Below are 24,906 nucleotides of genomic sequence, written 5' to 3'. Positions count from 1 at the left end.
TAAATATTACTATGTGTTCAAGTTGTTCACCTGCTCAGAGATAAACTTTTCTGTCCAGTTTAAGCTCTGCTATTTTAACTGGTTCATGATGGCTGTGCTTAGGTAGTGGACATTTATTTCTGTCATTGACCTATTTTTTTCAAGTATACTTTCAGCTGTGGTCCTGTAATGTTCCATGCTTTATTTCTAGGCCAAACCTCTTGCCATCTTGATCCATGTTCTTTCCAACAAAAATGGTCATTATATTGATTTGTACTTGTTTTGAATTCTGAAAGATTATTTTCTTGGTGCTTTGTTTCTAGTCATGCCCATAAAAACACAGTAATGGAGGTGAAATTAAATCTCAATGGCAATTGGCTACTCACAGCATCACGTGACCACCTCTGTAAACTTTTTGACATCCGAAACCTGAAAGAGGAGCTTCAGGTCTTCCGAGGTCATAAGAAAGAAGCCACAGGTCAGCAGCCCTGAGGTGTTCCCTGCCCCGATGACTGTTGCCTGTAGCATTCTCAGATCCTCATCATTTTGCGTTTTCCCATGTTTTTGTTTTACAGCTGTGGCCTGGCATCCTGTTCATGAAGGGCTTTTTGCCAGTGGAGGGTCTGATGGGTCTTTGTTATTCTGGCATGTTGGGTATGTAAGATTTATTACGTAATGAAGTAGTGTATTTTTATGAAGAGAGTACCTGAATGTGTGCAAACATGATGAAGTTTGTGATTTTTTTTTTTTTAATTGTTCATATGTTCTGTGTCGGAGACTGCCTGCAGTTTTCAATTCTGTAAATCTAGCTTGGAATAGAAAATTCACCTCTATTTGTGGATGCGGAAGTCATTAAGGGAGAATAAAATAGATTTCCTGGCTTCTGATTCATAAAATAATGTTTGAAGCATCTTCACTTCTGAAGTACGCTTTGGATAAAAGAGTAAATTTCTGATGACAAACCAATACCCTTCTGAAATGTGTGTAACTAACGAGATTCAAAGGAACAGGCTTTGGTGGCTTTGTTTTAAGACTAAAAGAAAATGCCTTTTATTTTTATTTATTTTTTTTTTTTTTTGTAACTTTTGTGAGAAAGACTTCTTTCTTTGGTGCTGTTGCAGGGTAGAGAAAGAAGTGGGTGGGATGGAGATGGCCCATGAAGGAATGATCTGGAGTCTGGCTTGGCATCCTCTTGGACATATTCTCTGCTCAGGCTCAAATGACCACACTAGGTAATCTTTGTATTGAAAAGAGCAAAGAATTACTGTACTCATGAAGCAGGAGGAAATAAATATTATATATATTTATTTTTATTGATTGATTGATTTGTATTCCAACTTATTCTTAGAAGCATTAGTGGTTTTACAAATACTTATATTGTAATAAGGAGATTGGATATTGAATATGACTTTGGTTATTTGAAATTTTGCTTTACCTGTTGATTAAAATAAAACCTTTTCACATTTTTAATTTTTCGAAAAAGGCATTGAAAAATTTATTGTGTTTACCAAAGGGCTGCTTAGTTCTATCTAGTAAGTGCCAGTGCCTGGAAAAACACTGAAAGCTTGCTTCCCTACTCCTCTCATTACTTTGACAGCAAATTCTGGACTCGAAACCGACCAGGTGATAAGATGCGAGATCGATATAATCTAAACCTTTTACCTGGAATGTCTGAAGATGGAGTAGAATATGGTGAGACTCTTGTACATTTGTCCTTTGAAATCTGATATTCTGTTATAGAAGTGTTAGGTGTTGGGAAGATTATACAAAACTAATTTTTATTTTATAGTTTATTGATTTATAAATCACCAGTGATAGGATTCATTTTTATAAAGCATTAACTTTATTGGCCACTACTTTTGTAAACTCTCCATTAACAATGGATGTGTTACTATTTATAGATGACCTTGAACCTAATAGCCTGGCGGTAATTCCAGGGATGGGAATACCCGAACAGCTAAAATTAGCTATGGAACAAGAGCAGATGGGTAAGAGAAGTTACAGATACAGATTTTTCTAACATTTTTCTAGACATGTGTAATTATCTTCCTGATAAGTTATATTGAAATGCTATAATGATTTATGTTCACAAATGTTGATAAAAGTAATATGAACAGCATAGTATCTAAAATCTTTTCTTCTAAAAATGTATTCATTGATCCAGTGGCCAATTTTTTAAATTTAAAAGGCAAACTACTTTTCTTTACAGGGAAAGATGAATCAAATGAAATTGAAATGACAATTCCAGGTTTAGATTGGGGAATGGAGGAGGTGATGCAAAAGGATCAGAAAAAAGTACCTCAGAAGAAAGTTCCTTATGCAAAACCTATCCCTGCGCAGTTCCAGCAGGTAGGTCACCAAAAGTGACTCCACCTCATTTAGGCACTTAGTGATTATGGTTGGGTAGTTCAATTGATGTTTCTCTTGGATTATCTTATCTTTTGAAACTATTTTTGTACTATATACTCTTTTTTGGAGCATTCTTTACATATTTTATACATTTTGAGACATAGTTTTCATCTACTGCCTTCACTTATATTGAATTTGTCATGAATCTTCTTTTATCTTCACCTACTTACTATGATCCAAGCTATCAGAGGAAGGAGAAGACACAGGCATGGAGCAGAGAGAGTGTGTTGACTCTCTTCTCCATTGTTTGTCTGTCTTCTGCTTTACTCGTCCCTTCAACACAAAGCGCATGTGCCCTTTTGGAGAGGCTGCCAAGTTTTGCATTCTTAATAACATGTGATATGTTTCAGCTTTTATCACCTTAGCAATTTGTACCTATTAATTGTCTGCTTAACTCCATTCCTGTGTCACTAAGAATTAGTATTAGAAATAAATACAGTTCAATAGGTTGGATTGAGCAGATGACACTATAGAATGGTTATGTCATTCTGTCATTGTCATTTTTATCCTTAGGGTATATTTTAACATTCTCTTCTTTCCCGAGGCTTGGATGCAAAATAAAGTTCCAATTCCTGCTCCAAACGAGGTGCTCAATGACAGAAAAGAAGACATTAAATTGGAAGAGAAGAAAAAAACACAAGCAGAAATTGAGCAAGAAATGGCCACATTACAGTATACTAACCCACAACTTCTGGAGGTATATGAAGCTCTGTAGGGGGATTCAAGATGATCTGAGAAAGTAGTGATAACATTTTTATTGGTGTGCTCTTAAGGAAAAGGGAAGGGACTCAGATGGGGCTGACGGGCACCTCCCTTCTTGTTGCTGTGTTAGGAGACTAGTTTCTAAAAGAGTCTTGTTTCTTCAGACTTTTAAAACCAGATCAGTGGAGCAGTGAGTACACCAAAGTTAAATATACATTCTTAATAGAAAAGGTAAAGCCAACATAATTTTAATTTGAATTCACTTATTTATCCACAGATAAAAGAATTTTTGTTTTTCTGTCAGTTCATAGAGCAGGTGGCTTCTTCTTATTTTTCTCACCTACAATAGCTACCAAGGATGACAAAATACTGGTAAATTGTAGGGCTTTCCCTGATCAAGATGGATATAAATATTCCTGACTGCTATGTCCCAGCACCTAAAAAGAAACAGTCTAAAGGGAGTGTGGAGCTTCAGTGTCATGAAGTTGTGAGTGCTCACAGTGTTTGAGTGTTACATAGACTTGAATTACATGGGGGCATTAAGAGATTGAGCAATTTTTATGTTTATTTTGAGGCTCTCCTTAGCAGAATACATGACAGTAATATTGTCGTCTTCAAGGGCTCTGGCTTATTTATTCAGCATGCTTTTTTCTTTCCTTCTTTCTTTACTTCCAGCAACTCAAAATTGAAAGACTTGCACAGAAACAGGCTGAGCAAATTCAGCCTCCTCCCTCATCTGGCACCCCTCTCCTTGGACCCCAGCCCTTTCCAGGACAAGGGCCAATGTCTCAGATTCCTCAAGGTTTTCAACAGCCGCATCCATCTCAACAGATGCCAATGAACATGGCTCAAATGGGGCCTCCAGGTCCACAGGGACAGTTTAGGCCCCCTGGACCCCAGGGACAAATGGGACCACAAGGTCCTCCACTGCATCAGGGAGGTGGGGGGCCACAAGGATTCATGGGACCACAAGGACCCCAGGGCCCACCCCAGGGGTTGCCGCGGCCTCAGGACATGCACGGGCCTCAAGGAATGCAGAGGCATCCTGGACCTCATGGCCCTTTGGGACCTCAAGGGCCACCTGGACCACAGGGTAGTTCTGGTCCTCAAGGTCATATGGGTCCTCAGGGTCCACCTGGTCCACAGGGTCACATAGGCCCCCAAGGTCCACCTGGTCCCCAGGGTCACTTGGGCCCACAGGGGCCTCCTGGTACGCAAGGTATGCAGGGACCACCTGGTCCCAGAGGGATGCAAGGACCTCCTCATCCTCATGGGATACAAGGTGGGCCAGGGTCTCAAGGGATCCAAGGTCCTGTGTCTCAGGGACCTCTGATGGGATTGAATCCAAGAGGAATGCAGGGGCCTCCAGGCCCCCGAGAGAATCAGGGTCCTACTCCCCAAGGGATGATGATGGGCCACCCACCTCAAGAGATGAGAGGACCTCACCCTCCAAGCGGACTACTGGGACACGGCCCTCAGGAAATGCGAGGTCCTCAGGAGATGCGGGGCATGCAGGGGCCTCCACCTCAAGGATCAATGCTGGGCCCTCCCCAGGAATTGCGAGGGCCTCCAGGTTCGCAAGGTCAGCAGGGGCCGCCCCAGGGCTCTTTAGGACCTCCACCTCAGGGTGGCATGCAAGGGCCCCCTGGACCTCAGGGACAGCAGAACCCAGCAAGAGGGCCACATCCATCTCAAGGACCGATACCATTCCAGCAGCAGAAAACACCTCTGCTAGGTGATGGACCCCGGGCCCCCTTCAACCAGGTATTATTTATTTCTAACTTGTAGGCGTTAACACATTGGGAAAATACACTCTGTACTAAAGTGTTACTGCTAAAGATTGTGAAAAGGAGCCACAGTTGGGTGTTAATGTTTCTTGAGTAGCGATGGTGGTTTAAGATGCTAGCATTTGGGCTTGAAGAAGGAAATCACAAGGATGGTGAGTTAGGTTATACCCCTATTAAGTAGATCTCAATATTGCTCTTTGCTCTCCACCTTGTTTTTTTTTTTTTTGTTTGTTTGTTTTTAATAGAGGTTCTTCCAGAAGAGATCAAGTCTCAGTTGAATATAGTTGGTAATTGTCTCTGGGCTCCAAGAGAGCTGTGTCTCTGAGGAGAAGGCATGTAACATGGTGTGTGACTCTGAGGCTGTCATGGCCCCTTTTCCAGGCCCTTTTCTTTGTAGCCTGCTATTCCATGGGCCTGCCAGCCAGCGAACCACCTCCAACTTGTCTGCTGGCTCTACTTTTAAAGATATTGATAATATGGGGTATTTAACTCATGGGTATACTATAGACCTGACTATTTTTATTTCAGTGAATGCTTTTAGAGATCTGTGATTCCAGAACTGAGCATTCTAAAATTCTGTTCAAATTATTTTCAGCTGACATATGAAAGTAATTACAGGATGAAGTATTTCTGTAGAAATTCCCTTGACCCTTTTTTGAGGACTCTGTTAGCTAAATTTTATTACTCATTCACTGAGTTTGTGCTAGAGAGATGGTGTGAGGAGAGTTCACATTACTTGGGGGTGAATTACAAAAAGACTGCACGAGCACAAATGGATGTAGCACTGTTTGGCTATGTGGTTTTATGTTTTTCTCAAATTCTTAGTCTGGAGGCATTATTTGGGTATGAACAACTGGATTTTGTCCCTGAAGTGAGTTGTGGACCAAAAGTGAATGTGTGAATTAACATGACTCCCTGGGTTATCACGTGGGAGAGGGGATGCTACAGAGGCTGGGTGTAGAAAATACAGTCTATTTTTTTTTTTTTTAACCAAACTGCACCAAGAATCTATAATGTAAAGATAACCATTTTGTTTATGGAACTAAAATAAGTAGCTAAATAAGTAAATTATGTGATATTCTTGGGTAGATCTTCCAGAACTTAAAAATGTCATAGCAATGAAGAATCTGATAGCATTTATTTTCAGATTTTTACTAGGCACTTTTCAGAATTTAGGATGAGTTGAATAAAACCTAGGATTGCCATCTTAAATTGCCCTAAATCTTGAAGTATTATATATTTTATTAATTCATTATGCATTTGTGTGTGTGTGGTAGTGAATTAACAGTTTTCATTTTGAGAGGTAAAAATATAATGAACGTTAGCTACCATCTTATAACTGAAATTATAAACATGTCAGATTCACAAGGACGAGCTTGAGTTTCTGAGACAATTCAATGAGAGTTTTTATTTACCACGTAGTAAAAGATTTTAACATGAAAAACATAATGATTCTAAAATTTTAATTGACCTATGGAAATATTGGTAGAATGAATCTGAAGGTTTGATATTGTAGAGGGCATTTCAAATCTCAGCAGTTGCCTGATGAAGAATCTTTGCTTGTATTTCTTATTATATGCTGAAATCTAACTTTCTTCACTTTGACCAAGCTAATTATTTAAACCAGTTGTTTTAGTTGGTTTAATTTAGCGGAACTGCTTTTAGGTATTGTAAGAGCTGTCCCAGGGTAAAAGGGACAGGACACAAAGCAGTCTAGAAATTGCTGGCATTGGGTTAGTGGTGGCCATTTATACCTACTGGTCCATACTTCCTACCAAGGGTGTTCCTTTATGTGGCTGGTTTGTGATGTGAAATTTTGCTGTTGATGGTTTTGGAATTGTGCTATTCTCATAGTAGGTCCAGTCACTAAACGTACTTTTTATTTGAAGGAACGACTAGATATATAGTCATTTATTTACTTGTTTGCCAAGAGACCTGATCCAAGGTCACTGGGCAGTGTGGAGCATCAAAATTTAGACATGGCTAGATAAAAATACAGAACTTTAGGACTAGGGACAAGCTGGGATTGAGCTCTGGGGTCCCTAAGCAATGAGATTAAGAGGATCCGAGCAGCAGGTTTGTATCAGAGGGAAGCTGCAGGAACCTAGTGAATCCAGCGGATGGGTGGGCTGACTTCCCTGGCACCAGCAATAGGGTGCTTAGGAAAGGGGGTGCTAGAGAGCAGAGATAGGAGGGGTGTGAAAGGGAACCTGGTGTGAAGTTCTCACTCAGCAGGAGCCCTTTTCTCATCCTGCCTGCTCCCCCCTTTTCAAGCCCAGCCCTAGGCTTAGAGAGAATTGCTTACTTTTTACTGCTGGCAGAGTTCACCCATCCTGGCAAACTCCAGGCCTTTACTTTTGCCAGAAGTTCGTCCTCTGTGCACAATGGTGGTGTTGCTATGTTAAGATTTCTGACTTTCCATTGATTTCCATTGTAATACAAAGTTCTTACTTTGTATTACAAGTAAAGATCTAGCTTTAAATAAAGCCTGTCAGCAGGTTTAACATTACAAGTGCTTTTTTTAAAATTAATAGTTAGTAAGGGAAGTATCTCCTTTCCCCTGATTTAAGGACAATTTTGCTCTACTATCGCTAGCTAAGTATTTACTGCTGGAGACTTTGGGACACCCCAGTATTTTTATCTTATCACATTATAATTCAGTATTGCTATTCATGAAGCACAAGCCTGTGATTTCACACCACTGCTTTAAAAACATCTTTTCAGGAAGGACAGAGCACAGGCCCCCCACCCCTGATACCAGGCCTAGGGCAACAGGGAGCACAAGGTCGCATCCCCCCTCTGAACCCTGGACAAGGACCTGGCCCCAACAAAGGTAAACATCTGCTCTGCTGAATAAGAGATTGTGTTCTACCACCTTTGTGTACATTTTACATTAAGGAGTTTTGTTGGTAAGTAACTGATAGGATGGTCATTTGAACCTCTGGGCAAAATAACGGCATAGTCATTTCAGGTAAGAGCTTTGTTTTTTGTTGTTTTTATAGATGTGTTTAGTTAGGCAACAATGCCAGCCAGAGGAAGTAAGCTCCCAGGGGCTGGCAGTGAAGCCGCTGGCCAGGCCCTGGCAGTGGTGCCTGTGCCGCAGGCTGGCCGTGTCCATGAGCTGGCCATGCAAGTGGTTCCCATGCTCATGGAATGTGAGTGCATGTTTTTATCATCCCAATGACTTAATTTTTTGATAGTATTTTTTGTCAATACTTCCTTGTCCTCCTGCATTGTGTCATATGTTGAATTCTTTAGCTGGTTACGTTGTTCTGCACCATTTGAAAAAAAGAAAGCAATGTACTGATGTGTGGTTCCTCAGATTGTTGATATTATGAAAAACAGAGATGAGAATTGTTGGTGTTTAGATATGGGGCTATTTGGAAGTTAAGAGTGAATCCCGAGAGTTGAAGGAGAGCATGCAGGTGCCATGGGTCATGATACCTCCTTAGGCTGAGGGGTGGGGCTCACCCGTCCACCTCCAGGTTGGAGCAGGAGCACAGTGGGCAAGAGAACTCTGTGGGAGTGTGGCTGCAGGGCAGCGAGGAGAGGAGTGTTACCTACAACTCACACTTTTGTGGGAAGGAGAAACCACAATTCAGATAATAAGGAGTACTGCAGAGATTGCCCTTCATAGAACTTCACTCTTTTAATTGGCTAAACCCACAGCACTGTGTGGTTCATGTTAGGATTCTTTCCCCCATTTTATCAGATTAAGGAAAGTCTTTGTCAGCATTTACAGCCCAAGAACTTTGGGAATTTAAAGCTCAGCCTTGAATTTATGTATGATATGAGTGGTAGGAAAGGGAGAGATAAAGGAATTAGAGAGTGTTTATTTCCTTCCGATTGTGTGGAAGTGGTAGCAGAGGACATACAGAAGGGAGGGGACCCACAGGGAAATAGAGAAAGAAAGGCCTGAGAGAGCCAACCCTGACATTTGGGGACCCTAAGAAAAGGAGTCTTTTACCCCCAAGGTACCGCCATCAGCAAACTGAGAGCTGCCTCTCTCCCTCTCCCTGCCCTGTGTCTGTCTCCACCTCCTTCCCTCTCATCTTTGCTCTTCCCCTTTTCTCTTCACCCCTCCCCTTCTCTCTCTTCCTCCTCTCTTTCTCCTCCCAGGGACCAAAGGGAGAAGGGAGAGCCGAGAAAGTGGCCCTGCCATCCCCTACTGGATTAACCACCGCCGCCGCCCCATCACCGGTGGCCGCATCCCTTCTAATTTGTAGTGGTGGGTTTCTTTTCTTGGAAGAGCAGGGTACTTTTAAACAGATAGAGGTAATGGGAGGATTAATGTTTATAGGTAAGTCCAAATGGAATGTGTTCAGCTTCCTCGGGTCAAAGGTCTGCCGTGTCTGAGGTTACACTAAGTTTAAGCAACATCAAATCAGGGAAGAAGCCATTAGCAGCAGGAACTACTGAGAATTGAGTGAGTGAGGGAGCCTGTTTACCAGAAGAAGTGGCGTTAGGGGCTTTGCAAACTGCCAGGACCAGGGGAGAGGACAGGTAGAGGGAGGGGGCAGAGAGGGACAGACGGCCAAGGAGGAGGGAGACTCCTTCTGGTGGTGCATTTGTATATTGAGACTTCCAAACTTTTTATACATGTTGAATGGTGAGGAGAAGTTGAAATGGCCAAGAGAAATGAACAAAAAGGAATGGGGAGGGCTACTGGGAAGGGAAAATTATGGCTGGCTGGGAATCAGGAGGGGATTCATCTGTATTGCCAGGGAAAAGTAGTAAAAGGCAAGAGCTGGGCCAGTGGAGGAATTTCATTTTTAAAACTTGTTTTGTTTAAGAATTAAGAGTGTGCCTTTCTTTGGCTGGGTGGGGTAGCTCAGGCCTATAATCCTAGCACTCTGGGAGGCCGAGGTGGGAAAAGTGCTTGAGGCCAGGAGTTCGAGACCATCCTGAGCAAGAGTGAGACCTCATCTTTACAAAAAAATAAAAAAATAGCTGGGTGTAGGGGCATGTATCTGTAGTCCCAGCTACTCAGGAGGCTGAGACAGGAGGATCGCTAGAGCCCAGGAGTTTGAGGTTGCAATGAGCTATGATGACACCACTGTACTCTAGCCCAGGTGACAGAGTGAGACTCTGTCAAAAAAAAAAAAAAAAAAAAGAATGTTCCTTTGCTACCTACTTTTTTTTTTTTTTTTTTTTAAGACAGAGTCTCACTCTGTCACCCGGGCTAGAGTACAGTGGTGTCACCCTAGCTCACAGCAACCTCAAACATTTGGGCTCAAGCAATCCTAATGCCTCAGCCTCCCGAGTAGCTGGGACTACAGGCATGTGCCACCATGCTTGGCTAATTTTTTTCTGTATATTTTTAGTTGTCCAGTTAATTTCTTTCTATTTTTTAGTAGAGACGGGGTTTCACTCTTGCTCAGGCTGGTCTTGAACTCCTGACCTTGAGCGATCCTCCCGCCTCGGCCTCCCAGAGTGCTAGGATTATAGGCGTGAGCCACCGTGCCCGGCCTGCTACCTACTTTTAAAATTGTTTGATTTAAACTATGTTGACAGAAAATATATGTACATTTACAGTAGCTGCGGTAGTTCCATGGCTGGGAACTTTAAAATCAGGAGGTGAACTAAGTTATGCATCACAGATTTAATTGGCCTCTTCCACTTTTATTCAGTACTTCGAATATAATCTCATATATTCAAATATTTTTATAAAATCTTCAGTGATATTCCAAACACTGTCTGCAAAGAATGGTGATAATGTTGTATGTAAGAGACAACATTTGTAGAAAGAGCAGCAAAGGTGTATACACCCTGAAACTGAAGTACAGCAGGGCTGCTTGGTCACCAGGCAGTTCTTAGAGAGGCTCCTGGTTCCTCACACTTGCAGAGGAATTTGTTGAGATTCTAAGCATGAGTTAAGAAATCAAGTTAAACCAGCTAGGGATTAAATGAGGGATCTCATGGGTGGCGCCCTGTTGATGGGCCTTCCTGCCCTCACAAGTACAGTGGTGAATTCTTGGTGCAGCTTCCTGGCCTGCAGCATTCATTTTGTTTCTTGTGTCCTTCTTGGGGATAGAGCAGGTGGCCCTAACAAAATCACTGAAAGAAGTAGGGCCGGGAAGGGAAGCTCATTCTTATGCTCAGGAAGCGCTCATGTTTTCTAGAATATACATACTAGGAAGTGGACAGACATTGCCGATCTCATTGAGATTAGTAACTTCCCCTAGGGCACGTTACTTTAAATAATGAGCAATGAAGTTGAAATCTGCACCCCAAAGCCCATGTTCTTTTCATTATATGATGCCTCGGGGACATTTGTCTCCTAAGTATGCTGAGAACCCAGCAGGGAAGACATTCTAAATAAACGAATGCATTCTGAAACGTGAGGATGCTGCAGGTCAGACCTATATGGGCAGGTTTCCTGGAAGACATGGTAAAAGTCAGCTTTGTTTCCTTTAGGTGACTCCCGCGGCCCTCCAAACCATCACATGGGCCCGATGTCAGAGAGGCGGCATGAGCAGAGCGGCGGCCCTGAGCATGGGCCTGAGAGGGGGCCTTTCCGGGGTGGCCAGGACTGCAGGGGTCCCCCTGATAGGCGTGGCCCTCACCCTGACTTCCCTGATGACTTCAGCAGACCAGACGACTTCCACCCTGACAAGCGCTTTGGCCACCGGTTACGTGAATTTGAGGGGCGAGGAGGACCTTTACCACAAGAGGAGAAGTGGAGGCGAGGGGGCCCCGGGCCTCCGTTTCCTCCTGACCACAGGGAATTCAGCGAGGGGGATGGCCGGGGTGCAGCCCGAGGCCCTCCGGGGGCGTGGGAAGGCCGGAGACCCGGAGACGAACGGTTCCCCCGGGATCCTGAGGACCCACGTTTTCGAGGGCGCAGAGAAGAAAGGTGGGACAGATACTTTGGGGGTCCATTCCATCTTCCCTGGAGCTTTTAATCTGTTCTTTCAGCAAAGGTCCCTGACCTCGTTTACTCGGGCGGAGAGCGTGCTGCATCGATGGCTGCCCTACGTTCTGTAGATTGCGCATTTAGATTTTAAAAAAGAAGTTATGCTTTGTAACCTTTATGTGGGTCTTTAAAAAATCTTTACAGTTTAGAAGTCTTTGTTTATTTTTTGGTCCTTTTACAGAGATGGGAGCATCAGTATACTATGAGATTAGAACTGATTAGAATGATGAAATGTGAGACAGATACCTAGATTGGAAATAAAGGGATTGTGAAATAGATGCAGTTTTTGTGTAATTGCCTATAGATCTTAATAAGTCAAACCAAACTGAAAAATAATTTTCTCGTTAAACTTATATCAGGCCTGAACTTTCAGCCTGCCTGAGGCATGAAAGGAACAGAATAAATACGGAGGAAAAAACCAGGATTTAGTAAAATCTTAAATGAGACTCAAAATACTATCAATGATGGTGATAATTGAATATTAACTCTGTGCCAAATATTGTTACCTCATTTAATTTTAGGAATTTATTTTAATTTAGGAAATTATTACCTCTAAGAAATTTTGCTTAAGGAATGTTTTAATTTAAGGAATTTTATTTAAGGAATTTGTGAGAAAGATGCAACTGCCACCTCCACATCTTACAGATGAGGGACCAGACCGAGAATCAGAGTGGCTTCTGGGCTCTGAGGCCCACAGGTGGTCAGTGCCAGAGCTGGGCCTCAGGCCCTTGCTGTTCAGCAGCCCTGCCAGTACCGCAGCTGCGGACCGCCCCTCGGCGTCCGTCTGTGTCTTTCCGTCTAATTCTCCCACTGTGGGCAGCAGGTGCCTGAGTTAGGGTTGGCCATCCCTACCCTCAGGGCTGGTGAGAAAAGCCTGGCCCGTGGCAGTCCAGGAGGGGTGACGTAGCAGGGGCCATAGGGAGCTGCTGTTAGGGTGGGTTTTCGAAAAAGAATTAAGGGCTGCCAGTGTTTAACGGCCTCTCTTAGTGATATCCAAGCATTCTCACTGAAGTGGCTTTTTATGCCTCACAGAAGCCTGGCATCAGCATAACTTTCATTGATTTCTTGAATCTCTGCATCTTGTACAACATTTTATATTTTGCTCTGTCTCGATTTGTGTTGTGTTTCATCTGTCAGTGACAGACCCCCAGCCTCGGCTCATTTGCAGTCACAGCTTTGCTGTTCCTCAGACGTGCCAAAAACACTCCTGTGCCTGGGCCTTGGTGCTCACTCTGCCTCTGCTGGGACACACGCCCAGACTGTGGGGAGAGGCATTCTTTATTGCCTGTAGCTCTTGTAAGCGTGTCACCTTTCCGAGGACAGGGGCTTGGTTTGTTCACCACTGTATATACCCTCAGGACCCAGAGCAGCAGTGGCAGCACACTGCAGGCACTCAGTGACTGTGGGCTGAATTAATGAGTCTGTTCAGTGGGGAGATGTGTTTGAGAGGGGTCAGTCCAGTGGCAGGAGTCTCAGCGCAGGCTACCGTAACAGCATACCACAGACTGGGTGGCTTAAAACAACGGGAGTTTATTTTCTCACAGTTCTGGAGGCTGGAAGTCCTAGATCAGGTGCAGCAGGGTCAGTTTCTGGCGAGGACTGTCTTCCCAGCTTGCAAATAACTACCTTCTCACTGTGTCCTCACATGGGCGGGAACACAAGCTCTCTCTGGTGTCTGTTTTTATAGGGACCCTAATCCCACCATCAGGCTTTACCCTCATGACTTCATCCAACCCTACTCTCCTCCCAAAGGTCCCATCTCCTAGGACCTGGTACCATCCCCCTGGGGTTTAGGGCTTCAGCATAAGAATGTAGTCTGTAACAGGAGGTGTTTGCTAATTAGTGCAGATTGGAGTCTCTCTATCCCTTTGTAACTAAGGCAGTTGTGTAGTAGATGCCTGCGCAAAAGAAGAGTCCTGCTGTGTTTCAGGGGAACAGCGCTCCCCGCTGAGCCTCTTCCTGGCTCCCTGTCTCCATCTCCTCGTGGCCAGTCCCACCCTTACATAGCTTGTTATTTCAGCCAGTGTCCTGGGCACACCGTCTTTGCTTGCAGGAAGCATGATTTGGTCAAGTTACCTCAGGACCAAGAAGGATGTTAAAAAGATAGCTGGAGTGGTGGAGTGGCAAAGAGAAAGCTCTTTTTTTTACAGCAGAACACCATGTAATCCGTGTAGGAAGAGTGATATAATTAGGAAACCACCTCTTTTATGAGCAATCAGTACAGTGGCTGATGCAGGCAAGGATCATCTGTGGGTGCTAAAACCACCGGGCAAAAGGATGTTCTCGCAGTGCCACAGAATCACCCCACAGATGGCTTGTTACTTGCAGAGGGGAAAGTGCGCCTTTGCAGCAGCAGACTCTGGGTGCTGACCACCCTGACACCATGGGCAGGGAGACACGCCCACGTCATAAGGAAGTCTGAGCAGTTCTTGCCAAAAATGGCAAGGTTATAAAGACAAAAATACGGGAGGGGACTATTCTACATTAAAGGAGACCATAGAGACACGAGTAACAACATATAATCATGATTGAATTTTATATTTAAAAACAATCAACTGTAAAGGACATTTTAGGGACCATTTGGGAAATTTGAATTGGGCAATCTGTTAATATCACATATTATCGAGAGTGGTAATGATATTGTGGTTATTTAGGAGAAAGTCCTTGTTCTTAGAAGAAACATACTGAAATATTTCAAGGTGAAGCATCATATTGTCAGCAGCTGATTTTCAAATGGTTTAGAAAATGTGTTTGCAAATAAACAGAAGATAAAGCACAAGTGGCAATAACGTTAAGAACTGATTAGTCTAGGTAAAGGATCTGTGGGTATTCATTATACTATTTCAGCTTTACTCTGAGTTTGAAAACCTTCAAAGTAGAAGATTGGAGTGGAAGATAACTGAAGGGAAATGCCCTGGGAGGAGGCCCAGGCGGGCTGACCCGTGCAGCCTGGCCTGGCTGCCCCCGGCGCACCCTCCCTCTGGTGTCGTGGCCTCTCTTGGCATGCTTTTGCGCCTTATTCTGCTTGCAGGCCACTTTCTCTTCTTCCCTGCAGGCTTCCTTGTAACCGCTCTGCTTCAGCAAGACTCCCGGCCAACTTAGTCTCCCAGTTCCAAAATTCCTGAAAGAGAAGGGAAGTTGTCTGCCAGTCTGCTGGGGAGCTCAGTCAGCTCCTGGCCACTTAAGCATGTCCCTGAGTGGGGGCTGTGGGCCGGGGCAAATGGCAGAGCAGATTCCTCCCCCTGACAGGTCTAGTATAATTGGAAGTCATGATCTATACCCCCGATTTTCTGATTATATATGTAATAAGTGTTCATCATAAAAATGTAGATGATGGCAAGTATTTGGGAGGCAGTGATACAGAGGCTGGGCTGAGTTCAAATCACAACTGGCACTTACTGTGTGTCCTTAAATACATGACACCAGCAATCTTGGCCTCAGTGTACTCACTGATAGAGTTAACAATAGTACCAGCTTCATATGGGGGTTGGGAGAATGAACTGAAGTGAAATAATACATATATAGCACTTGTTATGATTTAGCAGTTAAAAAATGTTCACCACTCTTATTATGCCTAAAAGCCTAAAAGAAACTTAAAGTAACCTGACATTCTAGTATATTTCCTTCCTGTCTGCTTTTGCCTCTAATACTAGGATTGTACAATGTATACTTTAAAAAAATACATAGTTTTCCAGATTCACAAAAGGTCATGAACAGACATATATATGTATATATGGGGGGGGGGAAGAGGAAGTTTGGCCAGGTGCAGTGATTCACGCTTATAATCCTAGCACTTTGGGAAGCTGAGGCAGGAGGATCGCCTGAGCCCGGGAGTTTGAGGCTGCAGTGAGCTGTGGTGATGCCACTGCGCTCCAGCCTGGGCAACAGAGTGAGACCCTATCTCTAAAAAATAACAATAACAAAATTTTAAAAAATATATAGTTTTATTTTGTTTTCCACCCAATTAACATTGTGTCATATTTTCTCATATCATTATGCTTCTCTGAAACATGAACTTAGAGCAGCAAGGTATTGCATGAGGTGGACATTCTGCTGTCTTTCCCTTACAGCTTCAGAAGAGGCGCTCCCCCGAGACACGAGGGCCGTGCCCCCCCTAGGGGAAGGGATGGTTTTCCTGGTCCTGAAGACTTTGGTCCCGAGGAGAATTTTGATGCTTCTGATGAAGCGGCCCGAGGGCGAGATCTCAGAGGTCGAGGTCGGGGTACCCCACGAGGTGAGCGAGTGCTGAGGACACCTGGTCTGGGAGGACAAGGTGGCAGAGTTAGGTGGTTGTGACACAGCTGAAACAGTCTGAGTGGCACTGTGGTTTGCTTCTTTGTGTAGGAGGAAGGAAGGGTTTGCTCCCCACTCCTGACGAGTTCCCTCGCTTTGAAGGAGGACGGAAGCCAGACTCCTGGGATGGAAACAGAGAGCCAGGTAAGGACAGAGAACTGCTCGCAGGGTGGCTCGTGGTGGCTCTACCCCAGCAGCTCGCAAAGTAGGGCCCATAGGGAGGGAGCCGCAGCATTCCGTGTCAGTAGACTGAATGCAGAAGCAGGAAGAATCCAGCTTTCTTCTGTTAAGTCAGACATTAAAGGGATTTATCTAAATATAAAACAATACCCCTTCTTTTACTAAATATTTTTAGTTTTTGAAAAAGTTAAATAAATTAAAATTTTCTCAGCCTTAATTGCTAATATGGTAAATAATAGTAGATAAAACTCTCGGCCGGGCGCGGTGGCTCACGCCTGTAATCCTAGCACTCTGGGAGGCCGAGGCGGGTGGATTGCTCAAGGTCAGGAGTTCGAGACCAGCCTGAGCGAGACCCCGTCTCTACTAAAAATGGAAAGACATTATATGGACAACTAAAAATCTATATAGAAAAAATTAGCCGGGCATAGTGGCGCATGCCTGTAGTCCCAGCTACTCGGGAGGCTGAGGCAGTAGGATCGCTTAAGCCGAGGAGTCTGAGGTTGCTGTGAGCTAAGCTGACGCCACGGCACTCACTCTAGCCTGGGCAACAAAGTGAGACTCTGTCTCAACAAAAAAAAAAAAAAAAAAAAAAAAAAAAAAAGATAAAACTCTCATCAATGAAATCTCTTTGGGGTCCTCAATAATTTTTAAGAATGTAAAGATGTCCTCATACTAAAACATCTGAGAACCACATCTCTGGACCCTACCTGCCTCCTCTTTAGGAGGTGCGTGGATTTCTAATCATGGCCTCCGTGTTCATGGGACTGACCCCTGGCCTCTGCTGGGTACTTAGCACGTGTTTCCTGCACGAATGGTTCTCGAGTTGCTCCCTGTTCTCAGCAGCATCATTTCCCTCTGCTCTTGGTCGCGCTGTCCTTTACTGTGAGGAGACTCTGCTGCTTATTTCAGGGCCAGGTCATGAACATTTCCGTGACGCTCCGCGCCCTGATCATCCCCCTCACGACGGTCACTCCCCTGCAAGCAGAGAGCGCTCCTCTTCTCTGCAAGGCATGGACATGGCATCCCTACCGCCTCGAAAGCGCCCTTGGCACGACGGGCCAGGTACTGCTGAGCACAGAGAAATGGAGGCCCCGGGGGGCCCTTCCGAGGACCGCGGAGGCAAAGGTAAGAGGCCAGTGGTTACAGCACCAGGAGCTGCAGGGGCCAAGCGAGGCCTCGCCTGTGCCTGCAGCACATGTCCTTGGGGCCTAAGCTATGCAGCGCCACATGTTCCCAAATGTGTGAGTGCTGGTTGGAGCTGTCACCCAGTGACTGCACAGCTCAGCCCTGCACGTGACCCCAGTTGCTCTAGGAATCCCTGCCCATTCAAGGTTCCACTCCAGCCTCTGCCAGCGTGCCCCAGCACCCTTACTGCTGGGCTTGCTCTCTGGAGACCCCTGCTCTAATTGGCAGTCTGCCCTGCGCTGACGGCTGCCCAGCGCCTTCGAGGGTGTCCTTGGTGGGAGGGGAAGAGTTGTCCTCTCCTTGGTTCTGTGGTGCTTTTTTTAGCCTGAGCCCAGCGGAACACTGCTTGTGCCCAAAGTCACAAAGACTCTGGGGAACATGGTCTGCAGGGGTGTTTCCAGGGAGTAGCTTATCTCTACAACTCGAGACTCTGGATCTTGATTTTATAGGCAGCACTTTTAGCCTGGAGTAGTAGCCACCGCAGCTCTGCTCACGGATGTGGTGTGGCTTGGAGGCTGCTGGAGAGGCTACTGCCTGTGTGCCTCAGCTTGTGCTCTGCTCCCCAGGTCGACCTGCTTTGTGTTTCCAGTCCTTCCATTGCAAAGTTCTGCCTTTTGTTCTTGATAGTTTGATTTTTCTCAGAGCAAAACCCTCAGAAATTACCTCAGGTATCTCCAATAGATCTCCCTGCCTCAAAACACATTTTATTACTAGTTGATGTGTTGTAATTTTGGATGACTTTCACAGGCACTCAGGACATGTGGTAGGTCCCCTGGCCAACGTCAGTGGCTAGTGTGGAAGTGACGTGTAGTAGCTGACAACTTCTCTGCCCAGGCACCCTCAGGAGGGCCCAAGTGGCGCTTTGTAAGAAAAGAAGCCAGGAGTGTCCTTTGGCTAACTCTCCCAGCGTTTTCATCTCTGCTAGATTTAAATTGCATTCAAAAACTTAAGACAAAATAAAGTTGATAAGTCTTCTGAGAGCAACATATGGGAGACAGGACCAAATCCTATCCATTTCATGAGAAAATTTTAAAAGAAGGAATTTTAATAATACCTTAATTTTAATGCATATTTGTATGTGTAAGTCTGAAACAAGTTAAGCTGTCCCTGGGAGAAATAATCTCAAAGCCAGTGTTTTGCAGGGGTTTTTTTGCCTTTATTTTTCGGGAAGTATTTTATTTCACTAACTTTGTAAAAGGAAGCCAAAAGTGTCATATGTCACAGAACAGTCACAGTAAACACTTATTCTAGTTGGAGCACTTGTCATTAACAGCAGCACTTACTTCTGAAGTTAAGCCAGTGCTTTTCAAACCTTCCCTCAGAATACCCTGTTGGCATAGGAGGGTGAAGATATACCTTCTCATGGTCTGGGGACACGGCCCGGTGTGGGGCAGGTCTCCCTGAAAGTGCTCCATGCTTCCCTCTTGGCTTCCTGCCATCTGTCACACAGCCCTGGGGACCATGGCCACAAGGTGGTGGTTAGAAAGGGCAGAGGTACATCTTTTAGTGTTCTGAATGCCATTGCCAGTCGTCCCAGAACATTCCAGAAGTGGTCTGCTGTCATCAGATAGCAAAAGTTTATACTAGGAGTTACTGGCTAACAATTGCTAATACAAAAAGTCACAAGTGAAATCTGTGTTTCGTTTCAGGCCGGGGGGGCCCAGGACCTTCCCAAAGAGTGCCCAAATCAGGGCGTTCCAGCTCCTTGGATGGAGATCACCACGATGGATACCACAGAGACGAACCTTTTGGGGGCCCTCCAGGCAGTGGCACCCCTTCTCGAGGGGGCCGGAGCGGCAGTAACTGGGGTAGAGGGAGTAACATGAACTCTGGCCCACCAAGGCGAGGTGCGTCGAGGGGGGGTGGAAGGGGTCGGTAGAAGTTGGGGCCGAGCATGCTGAGGCTGCTCTGGACAGTATTTAAGAACTTCTTGTGGATTAACCAAGCGGAACAAAAGGAAGCCTGCACCACTGTAGCCCTGAACTCCCTCTGGGGCAGCTGACTCCCAGGAACCCCTACTGAGGTCTTCAAGATGAAGAGACTGCTGCCGGCTACCCAGAGTAGCTGGCCTCGTGTCCTGTCCACCCTCATTGCTCTAAATCCCATGTTGTTTTGTGAAGATAAAAGCTGGAATCTTTTTTTTTTTTTTTTTTTTTTTTAGTGTCATGAGACATGGAGCACCTCCACAAATTTAAGTTCGTGTCCAATTGGAAATTTGTTTCTATATGTACAGTTTGTCAGAGAAAAAACATTAAGTTGTTTTTGTATGAATACAGAATGTGATTTAAGCAAGAATTAACAGAAAACAACCAGTTGTGGAGTGCTTGCCTTACGGAAACGCTTGGTTTCCATTGCCTCTGACCTGCTGAAAGGGTATACAGTTGTTGCTGGTATTTATGCAGAGTTGACGTGAGCGCCTCGGTCATCTCATTGACTTCACCTGGGAACTTGTGTTTTTCAACAGATTCTCTTCTAGCCATCCTGTCACACTATTTTTGTTATAGTGAGGAATACGTGACAACTACTCTAATGTAGTCTGAAGTGGACTCAAAGCCTTAGTCAGTCATGCTCTAGCAGACGGAAAATTATACCCTGAAGAAAAACTTAAAACTTCTGGCTGTCCAACTAGGGGCTCTCCCTTCGTTGCATCTCCTAAATAATCACACTTTAGATTTGCATTGTCTTGTTTTGTGAGGAGAGGAACTTGATGTAAGCCAGGCTAACTACACATACCCTTTTGATAACTTTAAATCATTTCACACATTAAGTTGAAAAGGAATGGACCAAAATCTCTCCTAAAAGTTTTGCAAAACTTAAATCTCTTTTTCTATACTAGCCATGTGTTTAAGGCAGAGGATAGTTCTAACTCATAGTAAGCCAGAATGATCTTGTTCATGGCAAATTCTTGTTTTAAATAAATGTAACATTTGGTTCAGTTTGGATTGGAAGCCAAAAATTCAGTTTGGGATATGCCATGATACTTTCTATATGAATATAAGAAAACTTTTATTAAAAGGACATTCCTATGGCCACCCTAACATTTCATTACATTGCCAGCCTCAGTTTGGCATCAGAATCAAGTTTACTTGACATATTTAGTGGTGCTGGAAGTCTCAGTGGTTGTTTGGAAAAGGGATACTGACAGTTTGATGGTACAGACAAATCTCCTAACTGGTTCTCTATGAATGTGAAAAAATGGTAAAAGTTATTTTTGTGAAGTGAGAAAGTACTGACCACACACACTCACCTAGAGACTCCAAGTGAGTAATTTTTTTTACTTTGAAATTAAAAACATTTTATCAACACCCCACCATAAACATGCTACTAGGAAGCTCAAGATTGCTTTAGGTTTGTGGATATTCTTTCCTTACCCTCCACTGGTATAACTTAAAAAGACAGAAACTATGGTCATATTCCAAGAAGCTAAAAAGGGATCCAGAGACCAAACCCATATCAAGATTAGGCCCCTTTTTCTGAGATTTAGGTGGAAAGAATTTTATTATCACTTTAGGCTTTAACTTTAATAACACAGTACCTCAGTAAACATATAACCGAATCACATTTTGAGAATTCATTTAGAGAAAACAGAAGTCTCTACATTATGCATTTATTACTCAGGATATATATAACGTTTTAAAACATAACTGTCAAAATACATACTAGATATGCTTTGAATTTTATAAAAATTTTCAAACAATTTTGAATTGTTTGAATTCTTGAGAAAACACTGGAAGCATTTTTTTTTTTTTAAGAGATGGAGTCTGGCTATGCTGCCCAGGCTGGAGTGAATGATCAGCACAGGAGTTTTGACCAGCTCCATTTCCAACCTGAGCTGGTTCACCCCTCCTCAGGCAACCTGCTGGTCCCCTGCTCCCGGAAGATCACCATATTGAGGCCAAACTTAATGAGGACACTGGGTCAGCACAGTGCACAACAGCCCAGAATTTCCGGGCTAAGTGATCCCCGCCCCCGCCCCTGTCTCCCCAGTAACTGGGACTATAGGTGCATGCCACCCCAACCAGCTGCACAGAAGCTTTAAAATTTTACCTAAGAAATAGAATAGCATCAACATAAAAATGTGTTAAACATTATAGAATTTCCAGCCACATAAATTCAGAACTAGAACAAATTTAACTAGGGGACTAGAAAGAGCAACCAATGGCACAAGTCTTTCCAATTAAAAAAATAAATCCCTGAAAATACTGCATTTGCTCTCATAAGCACCCTGTTGAGGTAGGTAACCTTAATGACGGGAACAAGGCAGTATTAGCAAATACTAAGCCTAGAGTGTGGATGTTGGCCACTTTAGTGTCATTTCTTGAGGCAGGACTTAGGGCACTGACCTAGGAACACAAAGTTTTGGGGTTGGAGGAAGAAACAGTGCTCTGTTGCTGCATGACATACTGTATTACGGCAACACTGGAATCCAGCTCTGGAAAACTATTTTCAAATTGTGCAAACCAATGCATAGACGTGGTTCTCAACCTTGGCTGGACAGTGAGGCTCTTCAAGTAATTCTGATGTGCAACCAAGCATGAGAACCCTTGGCACAGAATTTTTAAATTCTAAATATTTTACTTCCTGGTTTATAGCTATTGACAAAATATGTGGTTTTTTGGAACTCATCAGAATATTGGGCCCATACTTTCTGGCAATAAATTAAGGTGGGTAAAAGTGCTGAACCTAAAATGAAGGAAATTTAGCAAGTAAATATGAAAAAGCATCTAAAGCACCTTAAGATCTGCCTGAAAATTGTAATATACAGTTTAAAAAGCAAACCATAAAATCAGAGCTCATAGAAAATTTATGTTCACCACCAAATATGGGAATTCTAGGTGCAGAATTATCTTCCTATCTGCCAGGATTCCAAGCCCAGTTCTGCACAGAGACCTCCACTGCCTTTTTTACATGCACCTTCCAGGCTACCATTTTCTTGGGAGCAGAAAGTTTCCTTTGGTCCATTGCTTTCGTGTCCAATAAAGAACTAATTTTCCTCTCATGTTATAAAGCACCATATTTGCAGTTCCTTTGAAGAAAATAACCGAGATTAGCCGTTTTAACTAAAATAAGTACTTTAAAAAATCCAATGGCTAAATTCAGTGTTTAACCTGATATCCTTCTAGATTCACACTGAAGAAAATAATTTCCAAGTCTTACCTATAGCCAAACAAAACCAGAAGTTATTGTAACTAAACATCGACCACTGGATTTTTTAAATGACAAGAAGGTAAAAGATAAAACTGAGAAAAATCACAAAAGCAGTCAATTCAAAGAAAAGCTATTGTTTTTTTCCTCAGCCCAAGTCTAAGATCAAACAATGCTAAAGCAACCTCTAATTGCTGTGTTACAGCATACTATCACCAATTCAATGACAAAATCTCGTTTTCCGAGCCGAGTATAGCACAAAACGCTGAAATCGAGGGGCTTCTGAAACAGTTCGTGCGTAGCAGCAGGCGCTCAAAGTCCACAGAGTGGCCGGCACAGTCAAGGGCGGGCCTTTGCCCCGCGCCGTCCGGGTGTCTGCGGGCCGTGTCGCAGCGGGCGGTTAAGGAACCGGCCCGCCCAGTCCTTGGCTCGGCTGGCTTGTCTCCGACGGTGCTGGCTCGTCCTTCCCGACGACGCGGGCTCTCACACGGGCAGGGCCTTCGCGAGGCCGGCGCCGCGGCCCAGGCGGCCGAGGGCGAGGCGCAGCGCGGTGCCGCCGCCCCACGGCAGCAGGCCGAGCAGCGCGGCCAGCAGCGCGGCCACCTGCGCGCAGGCGCCCAGCACCGTGAGCAGCGTGCTGCGCAGACTCAGCGCCGCGTACAGCGTGGCGCCCAGCGCGGCCGCGTAGAGTAGTGCGGGCCGCGACGCCGCCTCCTCGCCGCGCAGCAGGCGCCCGCATGCCGCGCCACCCCGCAGCAGCGCGCCGCCCGCCAGCGCCAGCGCCGAGCCCAGCGACCAGAGCAGCGCGAACTTGCGCGCGCGCAGCAGCAGCACGGGCGCGTAGAGCGCGGCCAGGCCGAAGCAGAGCGCCGCCAGCAGCAGGCACCCGCCGCCCGCCGCCAGCCGCTGCCCGCGCGTCACCCTCGGCACGCACGCCGGGCCCGCCGCCGCAGGCTCCGCGGGGCTCCGCGCCCACGTCCAGCGCAGGCCCCCGCGGCCTAGCCACGCCCACGCCGGTCCGTCCCCGGCCGCGGGCCCCTCCGCTTCCCCCGCGGCGAGCAGCGGCTCCGCATCCGCCGTCCCGGCCGCTTTCCCCTGCGCCAGGTACTCTTGTAGCTGGCGATGGAGGTCCGCCATCTCGGACAGGGCGACGGGGGCGCGGGGCTGCTGCCCACTTCCGGCTCTGCTCGGCCCTTGGGCGGCGGTTGGTCGGCCGCGGCGGAAGGGGCGGGGCCGGAGACGCGCGCGGAAGTGCTCGGGCAGTACCTGGGCAGCGGGCATGGAGATTCTACGCCGAGGTCTTTCCGCAGTCTCCCTGCCAGCGCCTCGCGCTGTTCTTTGTTCGGAGTAGGCGCCCTACGGCCAGGATAATTCCTGTCAGCATTAAAAGTTGGGGGGAGAGAGTGGCCGTAGCTCTAAAAGGTCACTCAAGGGACCCTTTGCTGGTGGAAATGTGCAGGGTCCTTAACTTTGTCAGTGTCTACCACGGCTGTGATAGTGAGCTATAGTTTGCATGATGGAGGAATCAGGGTGAAGGGTACACGGGCTCTATCGTTCCTTACACCTGCATGCAAATCTACAATTATCTCAAAATTTAATTTTTTATTAATAAAACGTTCAGACCTGCAGGACTCGGTGGTTTCTTTGGGGGGGGGGGGTTGCATTCTGATTTGATACCGTACTTGATAATAAATGACCATCCTTATCGCTTACCATGGAGTTGATAGAGGAAGGGTTAACCCCCACTGACATCAACCCACTTCTTTATTGTGTTCCTTGTTTTGGCCAGAGGCTTGACAATATCCTTGACTCCTTCATGCTCCACGTGCAAGACTTGGTGCTCCTGGTTGTATGTCTTTAGTTCACCTCTCCAGACATCTCTGGGCCCAGGTCTCCTGACTCATCGTCAGATGTCTGACAAGTTTGCCCGTATTCCAGTCAATCCTGATCTATTCTGAGGTGATTCCCACATGCCCTACTCTCAGAGCCTCCTGGAGAGTGTCTGCCTGTGGTTTCTCTCAGGTCACACCCCTCCAGACCTCCCAGGGTTTCTCCCTTCAGCTTCCTCCTGCCGCTGCTAGTCACTTAGGTGCACTTTATCTGAGTTCTCACTTTCATGATTGTCAAAGTTTATTTGTTAAGGCTGTATCAGGTGCTCCTTAAGGACAGGGTCTCTTCTCTTTCCCTAGGATCTGACAAGCCTGCTGCAAAGACACAATAACAAACCTATGTTGACTGAATGGGCACAGCTGTCAATTTCAATGTGGTAAAGGTGCCTGAAAACCTTTGTGTTAATCGATGCTTTCCGAA

At 45.3% G+C, this 24,906-nt stretch overlaps 2 protein-coding genes across 5 annotated transcripts in view; one reads left to right on the top strand and one right to left on the bottom strand.

Moving 5' to 3' along the window:
* The window catches only part of WDR33 (WD repeat domain 33), a 93,796-nt gene extending 73,233 nt beyond the window's left edge, over window positions 1-20,563 (top strand). Inside the window, exons 9-22 of one of the 4 annotated variants that reach the window (XM_069464381.1) lie at window positions 303-457; window positions 555-633; window positions 1,101-1,211; window positions 1,577-1,671; window positions 1,881-1,967; window positions 2,189-2,328; window positions 2,933-3,085; window positions 3,766-4,854; window positions 7,602-7,710; window positions 11,295-11,733; window positions 15,864-16,027; window positions 16,138-16,230; window positions 17,176-17,391; window positions 19,101-20,563. In XM_069464381.1, coding sequence (XP_069320482.1) covers window positions 303-457; window positions 555-633; window positions 1,101-1,211; window positions 1,577-1,671; window positions 1,881-1,967; window positions 2,189-2,328; window positions 2,933-3,085; window positions 3,766-4,854; window positions 7,602-7,710; window positions 11,295-11,733; window positions 15,864-16,027; window positions 16,138-16,230; window positions 17,176-17,391; window positions 19,101-19,330 — 3,160 coding nt within the window. In that variant the 3' untranslated portion in view covers window positions 19,331-20,563. Of the gene's footprint in view, window positions 1-302; window positions 458-554; window positions 634-1,100; window positions 1,212-1,576; window positions 1,672-1,880; window positions 1,968-2,188; window positions 2,329-2,932; window positions 3,086-3,765; window positions 4,855-7,601; window positions 7,711-8,996; window positions 9,628-11,294; window positions 11,734-15,863; window positions 16,028-16,137; window positions 16,231-17,175; window positions 17,392-19,100 lie in introns of those variants that run through there. The other 3 variants (XM_069464467.1, XM_069464586.1, XM_069464554.1) reach the window with 3 other exon arrangements.
* Window positions 20,564-22,595: 2,032 nt separating this feature from the next.
* SFT2D3 (SFT2 domain containing 3) lies at window positions 22,596-23,927 on the bottom strand. Its single transcript, XM_069473856.1, has one exon. The coding sequence runs from the start codon at window positions 23,875-23,877 to the stop codon at window positions 23,080-23,082; it is 798 nt and encodes a 265-aa protein (XP_069329957.1). The 5' UTR covers window positions 23,878-23,927; the 3' UTR covers window positions 22,596-23,079.
* Between the last annotated feature and the right edge of the window lie 979 nt (window positions 23,928-24,906).

This window comes from Eulemur rufifrons, chromosome 1, assembly GCF_041146395.1.
Source record: "Eulemur rufifrons isolate Redbay chromosome 1, OSU_ERuf_1, whole genome shotgun sequence".
Classification (NCBI taxonomy): domain Eukaryota; kingdom Metazoa; phylum Chordata; class Mammalia; order Primates; family Lemuridae; genus Eulemur; species Eulemur rufifrons.
The sequence above is the reverse complement of the archived record's forward strand: the minus strand, read 5'-3'. Positions and strand labels throughout refer to the sequence as shown.

Excerpts from the sequence above, each read along its gene's own strand:
- SFT2D3 (XM_069473856.1), bottom strand. The coding sequence starts at position 23,877 with ATGCCCGCTGCCCAGGTACTGCCCGAGCACTTCCGCGCGCGTCTCCGG.